The 22,380-nt window shown below is 45.9% G+C and overlaps 1 protein-coding gene across 1 annotated transcript; it reads right to left on the minus strand.

Annotated features, from left to right (window-relative positions):
* Positions 1-1,597: 1,597 nt before the first annotated feature.
* Positions 1,598-20,742, minus strand: Hmx (H6 family homeobox). The gene is made up of 3 exons (XM_069121961.1): positions 18,382-20,742; positions 7,873-8,219; positions 1,598-3,999 (listed from the first exon to the last, which is right to left on the minus strand). The coding sequence occupies exons 1-3, from the start codon at positions 18,972-18,974 to the stop codon at positions 3,161-3,163; spliced, it is 1,779 nt and encodes a 592-aa protein (XP_068978062.1). The 5' UTR covers positions 18,975-20,742; the 3' UTR covers positions 1,598-3,160.
* Positions 20,743-22,380: the final 1,638 nt, after the last annotated feature.

Below are 22,380 nucleotides of genomic sequence, written 5' to 3' on the forward strand. Positions count from 1 at the left end.
CGTGGAACACATCTTCGGGAGCGTGCTGGTCGAGAGGGGAGGTTGGAGACAGGAATCGCAAGGATGCAGATCGAGATACGCAGACAGTAACCTCGATATAATCGAGTCGCTGGTCGGTTTGAGGCGCGAAAGAACACCGGGTATCGCAGAAAGGAAAACGGTAAATGTCGGGTAAAGAGGGCGCGGAACAGAGAAAAGGGCAACGTGTGCAAGCGGAATAAAACTAAAACGAGGGACACGGAGGCCGTTTGGGAGGTTGGAGGAGGTTGGAGGTGGAGGATGTAATCGTTCGGTGGATGAAAGGTTCTCGCGGAGAAAGAGAGATCAGAGGCGAAAAAGAGGCGAAGGCGCGATGGCGCGCGACGGCCTGTGAGAACGATGATTGAAGTGCACGTACTTACGTGCGTGTACTTACTCTCGATGCTGTGCGGTGTGTGCAGATGCAGAGAAACACGGCGGTACGAACGCATTGTCGTTCCTGCTCCCTCGTGGTCGACATCCGCCAATGGCGCCTCGACGTTTTCTCCTCGAAAGCGACGATGAATCGGCTGAACGTGCCTGTGAACCACCTGACACAGCATCGCCATTCTACACAGCGCTAAAACTGTGTCGCCCGTTCGCCGGATATCCTCGCGAAACCGCCCTGTTCCGCCCCTCTATACTCTTTGATCGTGTTTGCGCGAACGGTCTGGGTTTATCTGTCTTTGGAGACGATCGCGGGGTGGAGACATTGATCGGGAGGAATTGTTGGGAATATCTGAGGGATGTCTGGTTAACCCTCTTTCATATCCCCGTTTCCATTGTGGTATTTTTTAGTGGCTATACATACTCATCGGGATTACTTTTACATCGGGATGTGTGTAACTTGAAATTAAATTCACGATCCCAGTTGGAATTTTTATGTTTCCAAACACGAGAAGGAAATAAAATTACGTCTAGTAAAAGCGTAACCATGAAACTTTTTTCTCGTCTGTAGCCTTCGAAACTTTCTGGTCTCCACTCCGGGAACAGTCTCACTGAACGAAGTCGTGCATTTCACAGCTACTTCTGGCTTTCAGGAAATTCGAAATCAACGCATTTCAGAATGTTCAACAAAAACGCAGGAAACGATTAAACGATAGAACACAGAGTAGAATACGAACCGGGTACGGCGGTGACAATCGACGAGGGTCTATCGAGCACTTTCCACTTCACGACGACTCGATTACATAGGCATTCTAGTGGGAAAACATCGGTTGATTTTGCCGAGAAGCGACATGTTCCACGGTGTGTTAAGTCGTCCACGGGATCATGAATATTCGCGGTCTTATTCGAAGATATTTCGTTGATCGTTGGATATTTTTTTAGCTTTTCATCTTTGTTGGTACATCCGAAGTATCGTCGATTTTCGCTCGAAGCGTTGAACGATGGATGGCTGATTTTTTCTACCCTTAAAATTTGATTATTTTTTGATGTCTGCAACTCAATATTTGTAAGATTTAGGACAAAAACACGCGTGGAAAGGGACGATGATGCGTGAGAGATGGGATGTTGAACGACGTGGACTGTTGCGTTATGGTTCAACGATCATTATTAGCGATTACGAAACGATCAGCTGTACAATAGTCTGCGTGAATCTCAGATCACAAACGTCCGTACAAAACACGACGCGACAAGCGGTGTGCTTTGCTTTTTATTTTCCTTAATTGACGTCTATAGATTAGGTGGAGAGATATACAATGCGAAGGAGAGGAGAGAGCCGGTATTTCGTAACTATACCGTTCGTTTAATAAAATTAATCGTTTAAATACTTATCACAACAGGTAGAATGATGTCGTAGGAACCCTGCCTGTGTCTTACGGTGTATCTAACAATTAGTTACAATCTCATAGCGGTTACATTTACATTTTTCTTTGAGATTCCTCGTTTCGTGTTTGCAACGTTCCCGATTAGAAGACTAAGGAAAAGAAAGAAATTAAAATTTGTGTCAACGGTAGAAACAAGTTTCGTGTCACGTATTTAGAAAAGCGTATAAACGAAACGATAGAAAGACATAAAATGAGCCAGACAGCTATAGAAACAGAGGGAAGGACAGAACTGTGTTTGTCCTGCGCTCATCGACAAAATATTCTTAATAATCGTTCCACGAGCAGTTTCTTATCGACAAGTTGACAGACTAGATACATACTTATATTACAATTGTTCGACTTGCCGGAAGTCGCCAGTCGCGTCGAACCGCGGCGAAAAATCCAACCTCCGACACCGTGACGATCCTGTCCTCTTGCGTTTCGATGCATCGTCGCTTGGAACGGAACGCGGATGCTAGTACACGGGCTTGGAACGTGCAATTGAAAGACGTGGCGCGACGAACGTGGATAAAACGAGATCGTTTCGTTGCTGAAACGGAGACTCGAGAGCCATCGATCGTGCCGGAATTTAACGAGCCAAACCCGCGATTCCAGCGATGTTGAAAAGCTTTCGGATAGCTTGAACAAGCCAGATCGTGTTTCGGTTAAACCTCTCTCTGTTTTTTTAAAATCGTCCGGTTATTTTATTGGCAAATTCTTTTACTTTAAATTCCATCATTTTGCATTAACTCTCGGTGATCGTTTTGTTCCTTCCTTTTCTAAAGATCCGAGTGATACTCTTTTGTATAGTTCAAATAACTGTTTTTCTCAGTTACAATTTCCCATGTAGCGTTTTTTCATTTTTTAAGATATGTTGTAATATTTGAAATTCCTCGTGTTTTTTTTCTTCTAAGTAAAGTTATATCGTATAGAGTGTTACGCAATTGTGATTAAATATTTTAAACCGAATAAGGAGAAACAAAGATGGTAGAAAATATATGATAAAATTTTGTCAAGTTTCTCCTCTTGTCGGTAAGATCTGATCGCGATAAAATATCTAATCACAGATATTCTCTAATCTACCGACTTCCAGTAAATTTTTAAAACAAGGCTGACGCCAGAATATTGAAAAATCAGTGTAATTGACGAAACGTTGAAAAGAAGAGACTCTACCTGGCTCGATCAAGCTCGCACGATCGACGATCCAAGATGACCGAAACGGCAGAAGAAAACGTTTATCCGGACAAGGCGATCGAGGCGAGTCGCGAGAGGGAGACCGCGGTGTCGGCGGTGGTTGGTTGCAGCGGGCCGACGGTCTCGTGAGCCGGACGGTGTTATTGCGAAGAGGATTGGGGTGGTTGGCCGTTAGGCGGCGGCGGCGGGGGTGGCGGCGGTTGTGGGTGTACCTGGTGGGGCAGGAGAGTGTGCGCCTGCACGTGAGCAGGGTGATGATGGTGGTGCTGATGGTGATGGGAGTAGAAGATCGACTGGGCGGTGGTAGGAGGGCAGGAGGTGCCGACGCCGACACCGACGCCGACTCCTACGCCGACCGAGTGGGAGAGCGCCGACGTGGCGACCGACGCTGGCGCAGCGGCGACCGGCGGCGCAGCGACCGACACCGAGACACTGCCGGACGTTCCGCTTCCGGCGGACGCCTCGTGATACAGTATCGGCACCCTGACTAGTCTCTGCGCCGCGTGCGCCATGTTTGCTGCCTCCAATTCGGCAGCGAGTTGTCTTTTCCACTTGTTACGACGATTCTGGAACCAGATCTTCACCTGAGTCTCGGTCAGCCGTAACGTTGCAGCGAGACCGGCGCGTTCAGAAGACGAAAGGTAGCGTTTCATGTCGAACGTGCTTTCTAATTGAAACACCTGCGATCGCGAGAACACAGTTCGCGTCTTCTTCTTTCGTTTCATGCTGCTGGAGTCGCGACCATCTACGCCAACCTGCACGCTGTTCTGTCCACCGCCGCCACCGCCTCCACCACCTCCGCTATTCCCTGTGCCACCGCCGCTACCACCGTGAAGACTCGTCGAGTTTGTGGATTCCCCTTCGCCATCCGCCTCCGGGCAGTCGTCCTGCTCACCCAGATCGTCGTGTCCTTCGTCGCCCGTCGACGGACTCCGTGTCCGGTGCAGACGCTCCTCCCCGTTCTCGTCGTCCAGGTCGTCTGCAGGAAAATGATATACGATTGCTTGAAAATTGTTAGCCTTCCTTGGTCTGTCGAAAATTGGTAGCCTTCGGACAGCTATATACACTGCCGACCGTAAGTATTATATAAGGACACCTACTCGTTACATTTACTGGAAAACTGGAACAAAATTTTCCTTTATTCGATATTGCCAATTACAAGACGAAGATTTGTAGTAAACTGAATGGAAACAAAAGCAGCGAAAGACACTCGGTTTGTATCGAATATCGGTAGGCGATAGCGTACATTGTAAGAATTTGATTTTGAGTAATAAGATAAGGGGAACCCAATTCCAAAGTTTCCGAGTAAGATTGAAATCGTCGCTCTATAATCGAGAATCGATTCCGTCGTAAAGGGGAAGCTGTAAAAGCGGACGCTTGAATATCTTGTCGTCTAGAATGGACGATAATCGATGCAAAGTAGCGACAGGATAAGATAATGCGTTGGCTTTTGGTAGCCGCAGGAGGTTGCTCATCGATACCGATTAACGCCTCAATTTTCCCGATAGTCGGCCACGCATGTCGTAATGGAAACATATGCTTCCAATGTCAGTGATGATCGGTAGTTCGTTGTCATTGTGGCGAATGCAAGAGTCTAAATGGATACTATCGCCAACGACCGCGCTATAAATTGTCCCGCGCTTCCGACGGAAGATATGAAACAGTTTTAGTTGTGATTTAATATTAAAATTACCAATATCTAATTATACCTAAATATATCGTACATCGATTATTACAATTAAAGCGGTATGAAGGAAGCAGTTTAATACATTAATACCGTCATTTATAAAAGCTTCTGTATAGTTCATGAAGAGGTCATTTTTATTAAAATATAATGTTACAAAATTTCCCTGCGAAGTTAGTATGTTCTGTGGTAAGACAAGCAAGAGCTGTTTTACGTATATTGAGAAATAAATATGTCGTGATACATCGTGTATTTAAATAAAAAAACGGTGTTTTTATGGGACGTACGGAGATCCCTGTAAGTGACTGTATTTTAGCGAAAGAAAGCATTATTTTTGTTAAAAGTGTTGGCATAATTTTAGTAACGCTGAAAATAAAATTTAGTAGCCACGGTGTTAACTAATTGGTAGACTGCTTGGGAAATTTAAACGTGCAGAAATATACACAACATGCATGATGTGCAAAAATACGACGAAATATCCAAAGTAAAGAACTCGTTATATCATTTAGAGGATGAAACAAATTTCTATTTAGCCCTGCTCATAAAAATATGAATTTGCATAAGCATCCGCAATCTACTAATTTATCATAGTCCTAAAAAAATTCAGATCAACAAGTATGTACAGGACTATGTGTAGAGTGGTTGATCGTGAGATTCATTAGACGAGATTGCTCGTTGTTGAAACCATCAAGTATATTTAAAATGTTAAATAAATAAGTACAGAAGGACGCTTGTACTAACGGATTCGTTAAGACAGTGTATAATCGCTAAATATAATCGCTGATAATTCGTTGGTAACTCTGATATTGATTCGCGCGACTAACTGATAACTGGTTGATAACTGTCTTCCTTACGATCGCGTCCGTTTATTTACACTGGTCGGGGGAGAGTCGGAAAATTCAAATTCGTCTTTGTTCGACGATTGCACGTAACGGCGATATTGTTTTGTCGGGAGTTTATTTATTCTTAGATTACGTGTATCCTAACGATATTGATACTCCGAGGCAAAACAAAAACATGATTTGAATTGTCCTGCAGCTCGTGTGCCGCTACAGGTATTTTTGCAAATGATAAGAATCGAAGATTCATTGGAAAGAATCTAAAGTGTTCTCATAGACTAAATTCGTTTGATTTAATTTCACGATAAAGAGGCCATTATATAATAACGATGAAATTAGCATATTAGAGTAGGAAACGGTGTCTGCAGTTTAATCTACGTTTCACGGTTTCAACTGGGTAATTATGGAACGCGATATTACTAGCATGATGGCGAGTGACGAATCCACGCGCGCCAGCATAATTTCACAAATCGTCCTATTTATTCGGGCGATCATTGAATGTTGGTGAAAATGGTTTGGCATATGCTAAACGCGTTAATTAAACGATCCTTTAAAGCGTTTTCGTCGTTGGCATCGGTCGAAACAGAATCGCAGAGATACCCCTTTCGGTATCGTCGATCAACCGGGCCGAGAATATGTGTCTATAAATTGTCTTTGGTCAATGAATTCGATAAATCAATTGGAGCTATTCATCTCGGCCGGCCGTTGCATTTAATATTTAGTCGATTGATAATCCGCTAATTAATATTCTATTTATCCATTTTGATATAATTGCCTCAGATATCGGGAGTAGCCGTGTTTCACCGCTCTAGTGAAATATTTGTCGTTTCTGCATCGGTCCTTCGCGCCTTCCACGCAAAACTCGACTCATCGAGTTGGTTGTACCGCGATCTCGCAAATCCATCGTAAACATTTCGTGTTTCGCGCCTCCATTCTATCAGTTCACTCAGAAAACCTACAGTTTCCTCGACTGTTCCATTTTACCTCAAATTTACACATCTTCCATGTAAAAGATTATCATTTTTCTGTGATTTACACAAGAAGAATATCTTGTGTAGATAAAGCATGTTTATTGTCCTATTGTCCTTTTCTATTTCTTTGTCAAGATGCTAAGAACAGAATTTAAGGTATTTTAGAATGTCAACTGTTACATGTTACGTGTTACGTGAAATGTTTTCTAGGATAACGATCGAAGAATGTGAAAGCGACGAGGTGTTTACGAAACTATCAGCGGCAGGTCTCGCCGTAGGTGTAAACGGTCGTCATCTAGCAGGCTGCCAAGTATTTTGGCGAAGTGGCAGGAGTAAAACGATCGGCGGGTAAGGCGATCGACGTTGGTTTGTCGTGGTGGAAGCCGTGGAAGCCGTACTCGTCGACGTCCACGCTCGCGTTTATACACTTACGTACAACGCGTACGAGCCCTCGTCTTGCCCTTTTCTCTTTTTCTTATACCGTTTCCAGTTTCTTTTACGATACTCGCGAATTCCCATCTTCCCAAGTGTATTTCATTGCGGACCAATTTCTCTCGTAAAACATGCCTTATTTATACTTCCTTGCAACCAAACAGTACGTCACTTTTGTGCCCTCTACCTCGCATAAAAATCGACGATTTAGCCAGAAGCTACAGGAAGAGAATTGTTTCTTTCAACCGTGATAATTGAGTTTTGTCGATGTACAAACAGGCCGTTTGCAAGAAATTATGTCAATCAATCGATCACGTTCTCTCCGCGCAATTTGGGATTGATGTGCAACGATAGATGCATCGTTGATGTCCACGTTCATTCAACGGTCTATTTGCAGGTAGAGCGAGCGCACGATTTTCAATCAACGAGTTGTTCCGCACGAGAATGTTTACAAGCCTCTATCACGCACGAGTAGCCTAAATTTATGATTCAACAAGTCGACACGATTTCACGCATAATCATACTACTAGAATGTTTGTAGAATATTTGTACGAGTATATGTATATTCGATACAAGTAGATTTCTGGTCAAATGGTCCCTAATCGGATCATTTATTATGTCATCTATGGGTGAATGTATCAAGGATAAACGAGTATGCCCTTGTCCTGTTACATCGATTTCGATTCGAGAATCGAATATAGAATACAAACTGAGATAACGTTATTTGTTTCAAAAGTAAACTAATACTCTAAAATTAATTAATTTAATCCGAACTATCGTTCATCACCTATCACTTAGTGACACTAAGAAGGGTACCTTGAATTGTTGGTTCAACTTCAAGAATCACTTTCAGTTTCCTAATTAAAGACTATATCCAAATTTTTGCCTAGTGGTAGAATTCTTAATTCTTGGCATTGGAAACTCACCCCTTTGCGGAAAGGACGCGGAAGCGGGACTGACACGGCTCAAGTTGCCGACGACGTCGCTCGGCGACGGATGTTCCAGCGTCTGCAGGCCGTGCGTCGGCCTCCATGGAAACGGCCAACCGGCGCCACCGGGTAGAACGCCACGGATGCCGTCGGCATCGACGATATCCGATTGGCCGGTGACCTGAACGGCGTTGCTCAAGGCTGACGAAGCGGCTGCCAGCCGCGAGTGATGTTGGTGTTGCTGTTGTTGGTGAAGGTGTTGCAACGTCGACGGAAAGAACACGCCGCCGACGCCAATTCCGACCGGATATCGGCCCGCTATCAACGACGACATCAGGCCCAATCTGAAAACGGAAGATTCGATGAAGTTCAAACATCGCATCAAAAGACGCAAAGATACAGTGGCTAAAACTGTGTCGAACATTTTTCTTCGAATATTTTCTAGTATCGTGTATCTCGTTTAGTTAATAAATGTGTTTCAAGCGACTATCACTGAAAAATAAAAAACAATTCTCTCTTCCTCTGTTTATAAGAAGTTCGTCCATGAAGGAGTTAATTGTGATTTAAGAGACATACGATTTTTCAACGATCGCTTCTTTCTTTAATTAGTTTTTGGTGTTATAAATGTCACGAGGATCGCGTAATTGTTTTTCACGGATTGTACAAAGTCTCTGATCGAGATTGATTTACTTATTTTCGAGAAAGATTCAATTTATTTTTCGTGATACGCAGCTTGTTTGAAAAGAAAATAGCAAAGAAAATTTCAGTTGTATCGCCAGTCATAATTAGTGAGTAATCTTAACATTTCGGGAATGATATCGTCCAATGACGCCGTGTTACTATAAAGATTGCACGAATCCCATCCTATCAGAACTTACAAAAAAGTCCTCGAATCTCGTATCCTTCATGCGCAAAACATTTCTGAAGGCATTTACTCCGCAGAACGGAAAAAATTGAAGAATTTGGGATTAAAGGGTGGTTGTGATGAGTTCGATTAACCCGGAAGCATTCGCGTAGGATCGGTCACGTTTCACCGAGAGTTAGCTCTGCCGGATCATTTCGGGGCGCAGCGGCGTAAAAGTGAAACCGTTAGCGAAATGTTTGCGCCGGTTGCGAGCCGTTTAAAGCCGCGCTCTAAATAAAACAACGCTAAAAAAAAAGAGGGAAACAGCGGGATTAAAACACAGCGGCCGCGTTTCCAGCGGGTTGAAGCGTGGCTGAATGCGAGCGTTGCGAGGCTTTACACAGTCGGAACGTGGCCGTGTCCGAGGCGTCGGCCACGATTCAACCTGGTCCTCTCTCCCTTCGTTTCCGCGCTCGAAAAACCGGCAAACGGTTCCAAACCCATTTATCCGGTCCACGGCCGTTTCGTCGAAAACGAGCTCCATTCTCTTTCTTGTTGCGTTACTCGCGAAAAAAGACCAAACCATTCTCTCCGTGCAACCGATTCTTCGCGATCTTCCGAAAGCCATTAACGTCTGCTCGATATTTGCTACGAAGCAAAGGAATTTTTCGAGAGTTATGCCCATTAAGGGCGACGCGAGCCGTGCCCAACAATGACACCAGCCATGGCTCGCTGTTTGTACAGCCTCGTTATTAACGGTGAAAATCCGCTTACGGGATTCCGATGAATCGGTTTACCTTCGTCGAGGATTCTTTTATTCGTTGCCTGTGATCGGAAGTCGAGAGCGTGAATGGAGAATTGGGCATAATAGATCTCGCGAATGAAATAGATGATCGATGGAATCGTAGGTCGTGACTAATTGAAGATTGTTCAGCGATCGAGTGGTTGGATGTACGTGACTTTTGCAGAGTAAAAAGAATCGACGTGTAGAACGGAGTTGAATCGTGAAGATGATAACTCGTTAGGGTGGATCGTATTTGGATGATGGTAATTAGCTTTCGGACGAAGGTTTGAGCGGAGAGCGAATATCCGCCGTTTGCTAGTTTTCTGGTAAATAGAGCTCTTTGTTACCGGGTTCTTGAAGGTGCTCTTAATTGTAGATTAAGGTAAATGGAGCTCGTAGTGATACCTAAACCTGTCTAAACCAGGGGCAAATCCCCAAATCCGGATATTTGTAAATGGAAGGTTACGTTCTCCTAAGTGCTGATTTCGGCGAGGATATTCACGGCTGGAGCACAGCCGCTCTACAGCTTTCGCTTTTCAATGTACACGCAACCGAATTGTTCCTTGAGTTCTGGGTTCGTGAGCTGCAACTCGAGCTGCCGACGCATGCAAGGCTCAACTACAATTAGAACTCCATTCTATAGATTATCTCGACTAAACTTTCACCGAGAGCGTCGAACTCTTCCATTCTTCGTACATTCACGCGATTTGATTATTTTCACTTTCCATATTAGTTGAACTACGAAAAATTTCCAGTAGCTCAATGGAAATTTACTAAGACAAAAGACTAGCAAAGCTGCTGCCACTTCAAACTTCCCAACGTTAGTGTCTATCCTCGAATAATAACAGCGATACTTTTCAATGGTACTCAAGTAGAAGTTTCTAATTAGATCTTACCGCAAACAGAGCTGCCAACGTCTAACTATCTCAGGGCGGATCCCTGTTCCCGAAACAGAGAGCTCTCAATTATACCGGCCATTTTGCCGGGTCGTGTGTAACAGCCCGGCGATCGTTATTCCTGATCAGCGTTAAGTGCAGCTGCGAACGCTTGACGTTGCGCTCGGATCGAAAGAGAAACAGAGATAGAGAGATCGAGATAGAAAGAGAGAGAGAGAGAGAGAGAGAGAGAGAGAGGGAGAGAGAGAGAGAGAGAGAACTTAACGCTCTAGCGGCGATTTGCGGCCGGCGATTTAGTTGGTCATCAGAAATGTAGGTTCGAACACATCGTCGGGAGCCGGTACGGCAAGAAGCCCACCGATTCGGAAGCCATACCAGCTCCCCCGTTGTTCATGACTCGTTCGTTCCCTCTCAGTCCGGCCACGAGCTACGATCTCTGATCGCCGAATCGATGCACTTTTCCTCCGGTTTGGTTCATGCTCGTCGACGATCGCCGACCGATCCTCCGACGGTCGAAGCTTGTCGAGTCGACACGCTGCTTGCGGTGGGATTCCTTAATCGTTCGGAGTTGTCGAGAACTGTTCAGGGACACTCGTTTTTCATTTGACGTCCCCGATGTTTGTTCGAATATAGTTGAAATTGATTTTAACGAGAGTCTTGTCGCCACTGTGTGTGCAAATGTTTGCAGAGCTTGAGTTATACACACAGACTGCGGATATTTATGCATTTATAAGAAATTTATAAGAAATTAAGACCGAAGAAAGTCACAGTGAGAGAAGCACGCAATTCCAGTTGTTTCGCATCGATAACTGATAGGGTGGTCGACGCGGCTAGTCGTGGTATAAGAAAAAGAAAACGCAAAAGAGGAATAGCTGCCGGGGGCATCGGCCATACAGATGCCCCGGGAAAGATAAAAGAAATCTGACAACCGCCTGTTTGTAAGCATCTACTTGGAGGGAGGCCGTTTTCTAAGGAGCCAGGTATAAACACCAAACACTCTCGGCCGTTCGAGGAGCATGCTCCACCTTTTTCTGCCTAATTCTTGCGCGGCTTACGTCTTCTTAGGTAGCCAGCAGAATGAATGGCCGTGAGCAGAGGCTTTCTTCTCTCCTTTCTACGGGCGCGACTCCTCTTGCTCCGGCTTCTTCTTTCGCTCGATCGATTCAACGAGGGTCCTCGACTTCCTTCGATTCTACTTTATCAGCACAACTTCAATACGGCATATCCCTTTCTTTCTTCTCGCCATCTACTTCTTCTTCTTTTTCTTCGATCTCTTTCTCTTTCTCCGACTTGATCTTTCCCGTTGGTTGGTCGGTGATCTTATTGGCTCGATTGAATGTCCACAGGAAGAAACTCGTTGATTACGAGTCACACCGGCATAATCGGATACGGACGGCTTCGATGAAACGTGTCGATGAATATAATCGGAATCGAACGTCAAACCGACGATATTCTCTGTATCGATTCAACAGCCGGTCGATGGTCAAGCTTTGATTCTTCGATGTGCAGATTCTCCACCAATTTGTCCGTTAAACTTCGCTCTCCCCTATACAGCCATAGTTCAATGGATATATTATCCCTTTTTCTGTATTGATTATTATCCCACCTTTTTACTCGGTCATATCGCCCGTTTGCTCGTATGATTGTACGCTGGTACTCGCGCGCGCGCGCGTTCTAGGGCGAGCGTGCGCCTAGTAAGTGGCATTCTCGAATATAAACTCTTTATGCCGTGGTTAACGATCGCCCGTAACCCGATACGTTTTTGTCGTGTACCGTTACGCTAGGGGAGGTAGTTTTCGGTGCGTAGTCCGAAGAAGGAGAAGTCGATTACGCACGATGGCGGCCAATCGTTCTCGCACAGCTTTACACCGCCTCGAAACTTCGCCGATTTCCGCGGCGCAAGGGTTTCACAGCCTCGTTGGTAATTAAGAGCTCTCTGCTCGGAGACCGATCGTTCACGCCTCTCATCTTTCTTCTTTTTTTTCTCTTTTTTTCGTCTCCAGGCTTTGTGCTAATTCGTCGTCGCCGCTAGTGGTTAAACGAGAACGAAGGGTTTTCGTGAAGGGTAGTGAATTGGCCTGAAATGCCAGAACGTTCGAAATAAAATCGTACGAATCTTTTGTTCTCCATAATTTGAAAGAAATTTGCATTTTTCAATGGAAGTTCCTTTTGCAATTTTATTACCGAAACATATGCAAAAATATTGCGCGAATCTTGATATTGACGAGGGGAGTGTTTCTATACTTACTCTTATTGAAAAAAAAATACTCTTATACTCTATTCTTATTGAAAAAAAAGAAGATCGCGTCTTTCCTTAGTATCGATAAAGGAGCGAGTTTTGTTTTTTATCGATTTGCCTAACAGCGTTCATGGTTACGTACTGACTTATAAAGTGTCATTACGATGACCCAACAATGAGTTATTGGCTTTCAAAGTACTCGGCTAAATCCGCTACTTGGCTTCATTCCGCTGGCTGCCTGTTACAGGCCAAGTGGAGGATTTATGCTTGTGCTTACACAGGAGACAACTTCATTTCACTGGATTTCAAGGAAACAACTTAATTGCTTTAGCGCGACGCTTGCAGGCTTTAGAAACCCAGACCAGGATACATTCGCGGATTAAACCCTTTCCTTGCCAGGGGGAATTAATTACGCCAGACGCCGCTAAGATTTCTTCTCCCATTAAAAACTTGCCCGTTTCCGGTATGTACGGTTTAACTCTCGAACGGGACGTCTCATACCCTCTAGGATACGTATTTCACTCGTAATGTTAAGGAAATTTCACCAACGTAAGTTTCCCAAAAATATTATAATATTCGCGTAACGATGACAAAGCGAAGAAACGAAGAATCGGATAAAAATTGTTCGATTCTAAACAAACGGTATTGCTTGTGGTGTACAAACGGAATAAATAACGGTAGACTGATCGTTTAAATAGCATTTTATACCGGAGTGGTTGCATATCCGTGCTTTCGAAATCAATTTCCATGAAAACATGGAATAGTGCCGACAGCTACTGCTCTGCAATTTTGGCTCGTTTTTCGACACTCGAAAATTCATCTTACGCGATTAACAGCTCTCGTATTTATACCAAAGTTACGCTACATACACAATTAAGATTATTTACGTATAATTTCTATATAACATACATACAATTTACGTATTAACATACACAATTTTGTTGTTCCTGATTGTACCACGAATTTAAGTTTACGCTGCATATAGATAGGATTATTCGACCTGTTAAATCATGCATCGTGGATACTAACAAAAGTAACTTTCAAAAATTGAACGTTTCGCAATCATTCCCATGGTCTTGACCAGACTCGCGAAATATTCCAAAGTACATGCTTCCCTGATTTTAGTCGGGATTTTCGATTTCGGCGAGAGAACGGAGGCGTCATCAGCGTCAACGGTAGAATAAAAGGGACGAGAGCCCGAAAGAGTAGAGAGAAGAACGAATCGAAACGACACACGTACGTACAGAGAGGAGAACCGAGGAGGGAAAAACGAGAGGGAAAAACGTGAAAAAAGGGGGTAGAACGGGAAAAGGCGGAGGTGGAAAAAGGAGGTGGAAAAAGAAGGAGAGATAGATGGAAGGAAAGAAGGAGAGAAACTGTGTTTCGACGCGATTATTATTCGTGGTCTATTCCCAGCTACCGTTCATTCCACATTTGTTTCCGACGCTGTAATTTACGGGCGATCATACAGAATGGGCTTTATCGTACCTTCCTTTGAAACTTGCAGCACGATCCCACGCTAATTAACGAATCATTCATCGGCGCTGTAATTAACGAGGCCGACTCTGTCGCGGATTATCCCAGCCAGATCTTTTGCGCATAGACGTCATATGCCTGCGGTTACGTTACTGAATATTGTTGCTCCCTTGCAAAGGAGTCCGCGCGACTTTTGCACCATTGCTAAAAGAGTAGACGAGTAGGCGAGAGGGAGAAAATAAATATATATAGCGCATATATAATATAGTATGCACATAGACATATACAGATATACATCCTTACGACGCTTCCTGTATCTGTAGCCAGTTTTCTATGCCGTGTTCGTGCGAGACTTTTTCTCCTTCTCTCTTCGTCTATCCATCTCCTTCTATTATTTTCTTTTTAATGGTTTTTCCTTTCTTTTTCCTCTTTTTAAACGGAATACTGTTACATTTGTTGCGCTTCGTTTCCCGGGATAAACACGCGGTAATTAGATTGGACCGCGAGGAAAATGTTGAAGATAAACGAGAAACGCGTTTCTGTTACGCGTCGTCCTTCTGATTAATTTACAGACTCTGACGACGCTCGCACACACGAGCTTCTACCTCTCATCACTGGGATATTATCAATTTTAATACGGCTTTGTTTCGCGCACCTACCGCCCCTCCCCCTCCCCTGCCACTCTTTAAACCTGATAGCTTCGCGCTACACGACAACTCGATACAACTTGAATTATTTTCGACCTTGATACTCCTTTCTGTAGATTTTTGTTTTCTTGGAGCAGGATAAGAGTCTGTCTAATTGTTCTTTAAGCGATAAGGATCTTGTTATAGAGACAGGAGAAACCGTGGGATACGTTTCAGTTGTGTCCATAAAAATATTCTGCATAAGCATTCGTGATCTAGTTATTTCATAGAGGTAAAAAAGCTTTCTAGACTCGTTCTTTTTACAGTTATAAAATAAAATACTCGTCGCTTGCAAACAATCAACCAATTTCCACTGAAGACGTGTTAATTAATAAATCGACTCTCGTTCCTATTGTTAATTTTCACGACTTCCAGATCGCAGCGCAGATATCGATACAAAATCATTTTCAGACACGTCATATTTTTTAATTGATCCCTTAAAACGGAGGACGGTTTAGATCGAAGGGTGTAGCGGCAGGGGGTTAACTGTTAACGCGCTTCTGCAACCCCCTACACGCGTGTATATGCAAAAATGTGGCGAAACGGAGAAGGATGCGAGGTAAATTCACGGACCGGCTAATTCAGGTAATATTCTACACGGGAATCCTTTCTACTGAAATCTCTTCTTCCCTGGAAATGCTATTATCGTATCAGTTCAGCAAAGGGAGAGAGAGAAAGAGAGAAAGCGAGAGAGAGAGAGAGAGAGAGGGTTGCACGTTAAGCGTCGAGATGGTCGGGGGAAGATTTCACGGTGCAAGCTTTTCGTCTACTTAGCCGACCTTGGTGAGGCCAAGACTCGGATGCCGTAGGCAGCGATTTAATAATAAATCAAACCAAGAAGTGTGTTCGCTTGCGTGTGTTGCTCTCGCTTCCTCCGCGCGGAAGACGCTCGCTGGGGTGACCGAAACGAGACGGGATAGGTGGCCGTTTCTCCCGGGAGCCTTAGGCTCCTTAACTTCCACTACGCGCTGCCGTCTCATCCGCTGATGTATTATGCACCCGCTGCCTAATTGATTCTTTTCTACTTTCCGCGCCTACGTTGATATTCGATCTTCCATGGCGTAGAGTCTACGGAACGGGGTGCAATTAGTTTTTGTCTAATGGTCTTATAGAATGGACTTCGTCGTACATATACCGCAAACGTGTATCTCAAATAATGTCGCAACACGAGATAATTTAATCTCGCGTTAAAAAGATATGAAAACCATCAGAGGGGCATTTCATGGATGTTCTTTGTATCCTACTGATCGTTCAAGAGATAATTCTTCGATCGTTTGTCGAATTTTATAGATTTATCGATTATCGGAGACATTGAAAATATTTGTAGATCTACCGAATTGTCCGAGCGATATCAAAATCAAGAAATTCTCGTGTGTTCTTCGCGCGTGATTCGTATTCTGACATTTCACAGGAGCAGTTTCGAAGATCGAGGACCACAGCAATGGTCGTTTAACGCGCCACTATTTTACCCATCTGGAAAATTATCGAGTGACACGCCATCGAAGTACACCCCCTTGTGGTGACAAGCTCGTGCCCCGGAATAATCTTTTCTCTCGATCGAAGTGACGGGTCCCGATGCACCGTTGGTTCGAGTGCAACTTAATCAAATGGTAAACGGGTGGAAAACAAGCAATTGGAGGCATCGAACCGTTACAAGAGCGAGTAAGCAAGCAAGTAAGCAAGCAGCCGGTTATATAGCGGGGACTCGTCAATCGGAAGGGGGTGTAAATCTGATAAAATCATCTCGAACCCTCCCTCGTCTCTGGCAGCCCCTTGTGGCTGAGCTTGGCCCGGCTCGAGTTCCTTGCCGAGATATATCCGATACAGAGCCGGACGGCCCTAAGTAACGTAAGTAATGTAAGAGGGTGGTTGTTGCTACGGTTGTTATTAAATGAGACAGCCTAATAGGCCCATTACGGACCCCTCGGCCCATTCCCACATAATATAATCCGAAGCTGCAGCCACGCGTTTCTCTTTCCGCTACTTTATCACTCCCTTACCACCTCCAACCACTCTGTCCTTCGACCAAAGTCCACATATATATACCATTCATACGACCTGTGTATGTTCACCAACAGAGCATTCACTATGAAAGAAAATTTCATTTGTGGCTGAAAATCTTTCGTTTGATTCTTGCGCATCGTCCAATATCGTCTTCTGATTTTGGATCACGGATGCTCGGATATTCGGTTCTCGGTTGGATGTTTCAGATCATTTTTAATGGTGTTATTATTCGAAGAACTGTATTTTGAATTGTGACATCCTAAATAGAGATAATGGTCCTCTGTTGAACATCCTCGAACAGTAGAAGAATGCAGTTGACCGAGATCTTTTTAACGGGTCTGTCTTGCCTTTCACGTGCGAAACAGTAGCTGGCTTTTTCCCTCGATGAAGTTTGAGAAAATAAGGTAAACCAGAGGACAGCGTTGCGGATCGTTTCGACGTCACTTTGGGAAAGTTATTCGAATAATTTCGTTTCCATTTATTGCGTCACGAACAGGGATAATGGCACTATACACAATGCCCTCGAAGAGAAAAAAAAGTCGAATTGATCAAGATCTTTCTTCCGAATTTCTTTCGCGTTTCACGTTTGATCGGCTGTTGACGTTCCCCTCCGTGAAATCTGGAGAAAATAAGTGAGAGACGAGAACAATATCGACACTCTTTCGATAAGATAATCGAAAAGCAGGATTTTAAAAGTAAATAGCGTTATTAGAGAAAAAAGTTGGCATACACGTATCGATTGCGTTGATTGTGGCCAATCGACGTTAATCGTATGCGGCGGCGCGCGATCGTCGATGAAATAGTTATCGTGCTGGCAGTCGCCGCAGATATAAAATTGATGGCGCGCACTAATTCCTTATTAGTAAACATTGATACCTAACAGCATTTAATGGCGTTGACGTATTAACACGAAATGATAGTTCCACTGGTATAAACTATATTCGACATCGGTGCAACGAATAGAACTACCGTCGCGTACCCGCCATTCGTTCGACGAACGTGTTAAATTATTCTTGGACGAGAAGCGGGGCAGAACTATCGGCAAATAGTCGATTGTTGCGCGTTTCGAGGCTGTTTACATTTTGACGATGACGGCTGGATTTACGATCCTTGTAATTTAGAAATCATTAGTCAGATATAGCATTATTTAGGTAGAATAAAAGGTCGCTTGGTCGCTTTCGTACGATAAAATATCACGAGACGAATGATTGCAGAGAGATTAAACGGATTTTGTAACACCTTGAGTACACGACAACTTTTACTAAAGTCAAATTCTTTTCATCGACCTATCATAATACGCGGTACTGTCAAACATAGCTGAAGCTATTGTTTGATAATCGTTTCACGATTGCAAAACTCAGTCGCACAAACAACACGATGAAACGCAAAGCATCCATCAAACCACGGGACCGTTCAGTTCGGTGGATCACGAAAAATTGGTACATTGAAAACTACGAAACTAACCACGCTGAAACCGCACAATATTCAACGTTCAGCGTTCAACAGCATGAAGTTTCATTGAATACATTGACATATACTGTGAAAAAAGAAACAGATCGATAGAGAGGAAAACATACCTCGACAGCATCGCCAAGTCGGCCGACGCTTGGTGACCGAGCAGAGGGTTCGTAGAGGCGTCGCTGGGCGGAGAGAAAGTGGACGCTGGGCTGGTAGCACTGGTAGCACATACGATCCCCACGTTAGTAGCATTGTTTCTGTTGTCTGTCGTGTGACCGACCGACGAGACGCCCCTTTGATTGTTGGAAAATCTCAAGGACGTAGGCGAGGACAAACCCCTTGCAGGGCTGTCGCAGGAGGATCCGATTCTTTGGGAATTCTGAGCGTTTGTCGTTGGCAATGGCGAGCCTCTGTCGACATCCGACGATTGCCTTTCAGCGGACACCGTCGATGTAGAGTCTATAGGAGGTGACTCGGGTCTTCCAAGGATGCTAGAGATGCTGAAGGACGTGTACTGAGGGTTACACGCGGGCCTGAGTGCCGGTTTGCCTACGTCGAAACTGAAGGAATGGTGATTGTTCAATCCACAACCAGACTTTCCGTTTTTCTCTTGTAGAAGCAACTCCGCCGGTGTCGAGCTGCTCCTCGAAGCTTCCAGTTCCAAATCCTCTTCGGACACTACGGATACCTCGATCTCCGTTTCACCAGACATCGTTGACTCGCGTCCAAAGAGTCCGTTCCAGCGACGTTCACGGTTCCCCGAACGGAACGCGTCAGTCTCGAGTTCTGTTTCCCCTGGAATGGCACACGATTCGAGCAAACAGTCACCCGTTCCACTGAACACGGCTCGTTGTACGCGTTCGTCCCGTCAGAAGAGCATCGGATGCTCCTCCGCCGACGGTCCGACGGCAGAACACGGTCTATCCGACACGCGGAGCGGTTCGAATCGCGGCTCGCGTCGCATATCAAGCGGAGAGCGTAACACGATGATAATGGTAAACTGTACGGTGTAGACTAGCGGGTTCGTCGCAACGCCTTCGATGGCAGAACGTCCCTGGTCGTGCTGGATCGGAGACGGATCGCTCGATCGCGCGACATTCGTAAGCGATACCCTGGACGACAGGATGATAGGAGACAAGACACTTGGAAGGCCCACCCTTTCCAGAGCCACCCTCTTTCGCCCCTCTCGTCCTTCAACCACCTCTGTCCACCACCACCACCACCTTCCGACTTTATTCGCGCGTCACAGTGTGCGTTACACTGTGCGTATATACAGGCGAATGTATTTGTGTGAGTGTGTATGTGTGTGTGTAATTGTGAGCTTGTGGTAGCACCTCCTCCCACCACCGCCTACCAACCTGACACGTAGCCGTTTCTCCTCCCTTCCTCACCCCAAACCGATCTTCTCTTCCCCTCTTCGACCCGCTAGTTTATTCGCGAGACGTTGCCGTACGTGTAAAACCGCGAAGAGCAACACGGAGTCACTTCCTCGAGTCACTTTCTCTTCCACTGATCGTTAATCACTCGTTCGCCGGTGTTCCGCTTGTTTTTTTTTCCCACGCAAGATCGATGGATCGCATCCCTTTGTTTCTTTTAATATTTACCACTGGATCGGATCGGATCATCGTTACACGATTTACGAACCATGGTCAAGTACTCTTGCACGAAGATGCACGGTGAATCGCACAACAGGATGAACGTTTGGAAGAATCGGTCGGAACAACACGGTGACATCCACTCGCGGAAATCGTCGGCCGCGAGCACGAGCAACGAGGTGAAAGTAGCCGAGAATCGCGAATGCGTATCGTGGCGAATGATGGACTGCGGATGGGCACTGTGCTCGCACTAAGGGTAGGAAAACGCCGGAGAAACCACAGGTCACACGAACGAGGGCCTTACTCGAACATTCGCGCACGCAGCCGGAGCGCGCGGAGCGATGTAGGGAAAGCGAAGCGGAGACGGAGAGTGCGAGCGAGAAACAGCGACGAAGAAGGAGAGAGAGAGAGAGAGAGAGAGAGAGAGAGAGAGAGAGAGAGAGAGAGAGAGAGAGAGAGAGAGAGAGAGGAGAGAGAAGAAGCATAGGCAGGGTGGAGAAAGAGAAAGAGGAGGAGAAGATGGAGACGGAGGAGGGTAAAGAAGGATAGAACGTGGAGTCACGCTCCGAGACTCACGGGGTGGTAGTGTTGCGCGTCGGATAGATAGACGACTACCGAAGGACAGACGAACGGGCCGAAGGGATGGTTGAAACGAGAGGGATGAAACACGAATGAAGATAGAAGGGTGGCGAACGCGTTGGAGGGGAGCAGAGAGGATGGCTAAGCTGCAAGTTGCCAGAAGGGGTGTCGTTGTTGGAGGGGCAGGGGGCGGGGCGGAGCAAATGGCTTACCGTGGGGGATGGATGTCGCGATTTCTCATAGGGTGGAGGCGCGATCGATGACTCGTGGCAGTGTGTATCCGGCACGGGGGTAGCCGTAGGTGCGGGCCAATCGCGTGAGCCGCGTCGTCCTTAACTCGAAAGATACTCGCCCTCGACGATCCTGCGGATCGCGGAATGGGGGTGGTAGCGCTGCCTCACCGAACCTACCTACTCTGCCAGAGCCAACCAAGGGGTGGGGATAACACACAACTCCGCTGGCTGGTGGCCGTGCCTCGCCGTGTTACTTATCCATTATAACACTCCAAGATCTTGATTTAAGCCTGCAGCCAGCGGTGAGCTTTTAACCAATTAGCCTTTATAGCCTACCCCCCTCGACACCCCGTTCACTCTACTACCCCGTGCTTCCCTCTGTCCTTTCCTGCTCGCCACCCTTCTCACCCCTCGGCTCGCGTTCCTCAGTCATCCCCCTCTCCAACCGCCCATTTTAGCTTGCCTCGTCGACTACTCGCTCGCTCTCTCTTCCTAACCGGTGTGCCACACGATGGTAGTTCTCGTACACCTATATCTGCTATTCTATACCAACGTCCTCGCCGCAGTCGCGCGATGTACCCACCTAATCTACTGCTTCTCTCCCTTCCACCGCCACCCTCTCTAGTTACCTCTATCCGTTAGCTCCCTCTTTTTCTTCACCGTTCCGGCCCTCCTTTCTCGCTCTCTATAACCACATGCATTATGCGCGTCGGTGTATCAGAGCCGCGTATTCGCGCGTGCAAATACCCCGAGAGCACGTAGCCGGCCGCGCGGGGGTGAGTTTCTCGTTCCGAGTCAGGAACCCTCGTCGTCCTCCCGTCTCTATCCATGCCTCGCTGTCGTCTTCCGGCTCTCTCGCTCTTTCGCGATACTCCCTCCGGCTTAAATAAGCACCAGGCGACGGAAATTAAGAGTGGACCGCGCGATTCCATCATGATACCGATATCGTGCTGTCGCTTTTTCTTCGCTCTTCTGTTGCCTTTGTCCACGCCATCCTTATCTTCGTCCCACAAGAGAGACGCGACCGAGGTAGAAATTCCGAGCAAACCATTTTAACGAGCAATTTTCCCCGATAAATAAATTTTTTCATGAAATTTACGCGACAAAGGGAGCAAGTATCGCTTCGGATCTCATCTCGCACCTCTTTCTGCGGAAGAATCACCGAAGGCACGGCCGACTAACGAGTCCGGAGGGCTCCTTTAACGACCCTTTCATCCCCAAGTTAACAAAACGCGCGCGTTGCGTGGCATAATGGGCCGGTCCTCCCGCGGATCCAGCCGGAAGGGCACAAAAGCGATTCGAGCGTCCGCGTGAAAGCGCGGCCTGCCTCTCGAAAGTAGGAGAGAATGATTACACGGCCAGCGGCGTAGGCGAGCGCCACGGAAGGAAAGCGGTCCCCGGTAAAAAGGGTCAAACGCGTACGTTCTCGTCTCGCGAGCTACTCCATCTAAAGCACGACAAAGCGAACCAACGACCGTTTGTGTGTCGTCGTTCACGTGTCTGTTACCCCACGGAGGTCCTCCGCCTACATAGGTAACGAGAAACCGTTGACCAACCTCCGGAGGGATGAACGGAAATAACCAAAGGAATGACTCTAGTTTCACCGTACTATAACGAGGTTATATCGAGAGGTACATTCGTTCTAATCGTATCAGCGTTTCGTGAAAGCGACGCTTTACGTAGAAAATTGTCGATGAAATAGTTTATTCGA

This window comes from Bombus flavifrons, chromosome 10, assembly GCF_040668555.2.
Source record: "Bombus flavifrons isolate JBK064 chromosome 10, iyBomFlav1_principal, whole genome shotgun sequence".
NCBI lineage: Eukaryota > Metazoa > Arthropoda > Insecta > Hymenoptera > Apidae > Bombus > Bombus flavifrons.

Bases quoted from the DNA above. Each gene is read 5' to 3' on its own strand.
- Hmx (XM_069121961.1), bottom strand. From the start codon at position 18,974: ATGTCTGGTGAAACGGAGATCGAGGTATCCGTAGTGTCCGAAGAGGAT. The intron at 8,220-18,381 runs GTATGTTTTCCT...TTCCGTTTTCAG, and splicing joins GACTTGGCGATGCTGTCGAG to ATTGGGCCTGATGTCGTCGT. The intron at 4,000-7,872 runs GTGAGTTTCCAA...ATTTTCCTGCAG, and splicing joins CGCGTCCTTTCCGCAAAGGG to ACGACCTGGACGACGAGAAC.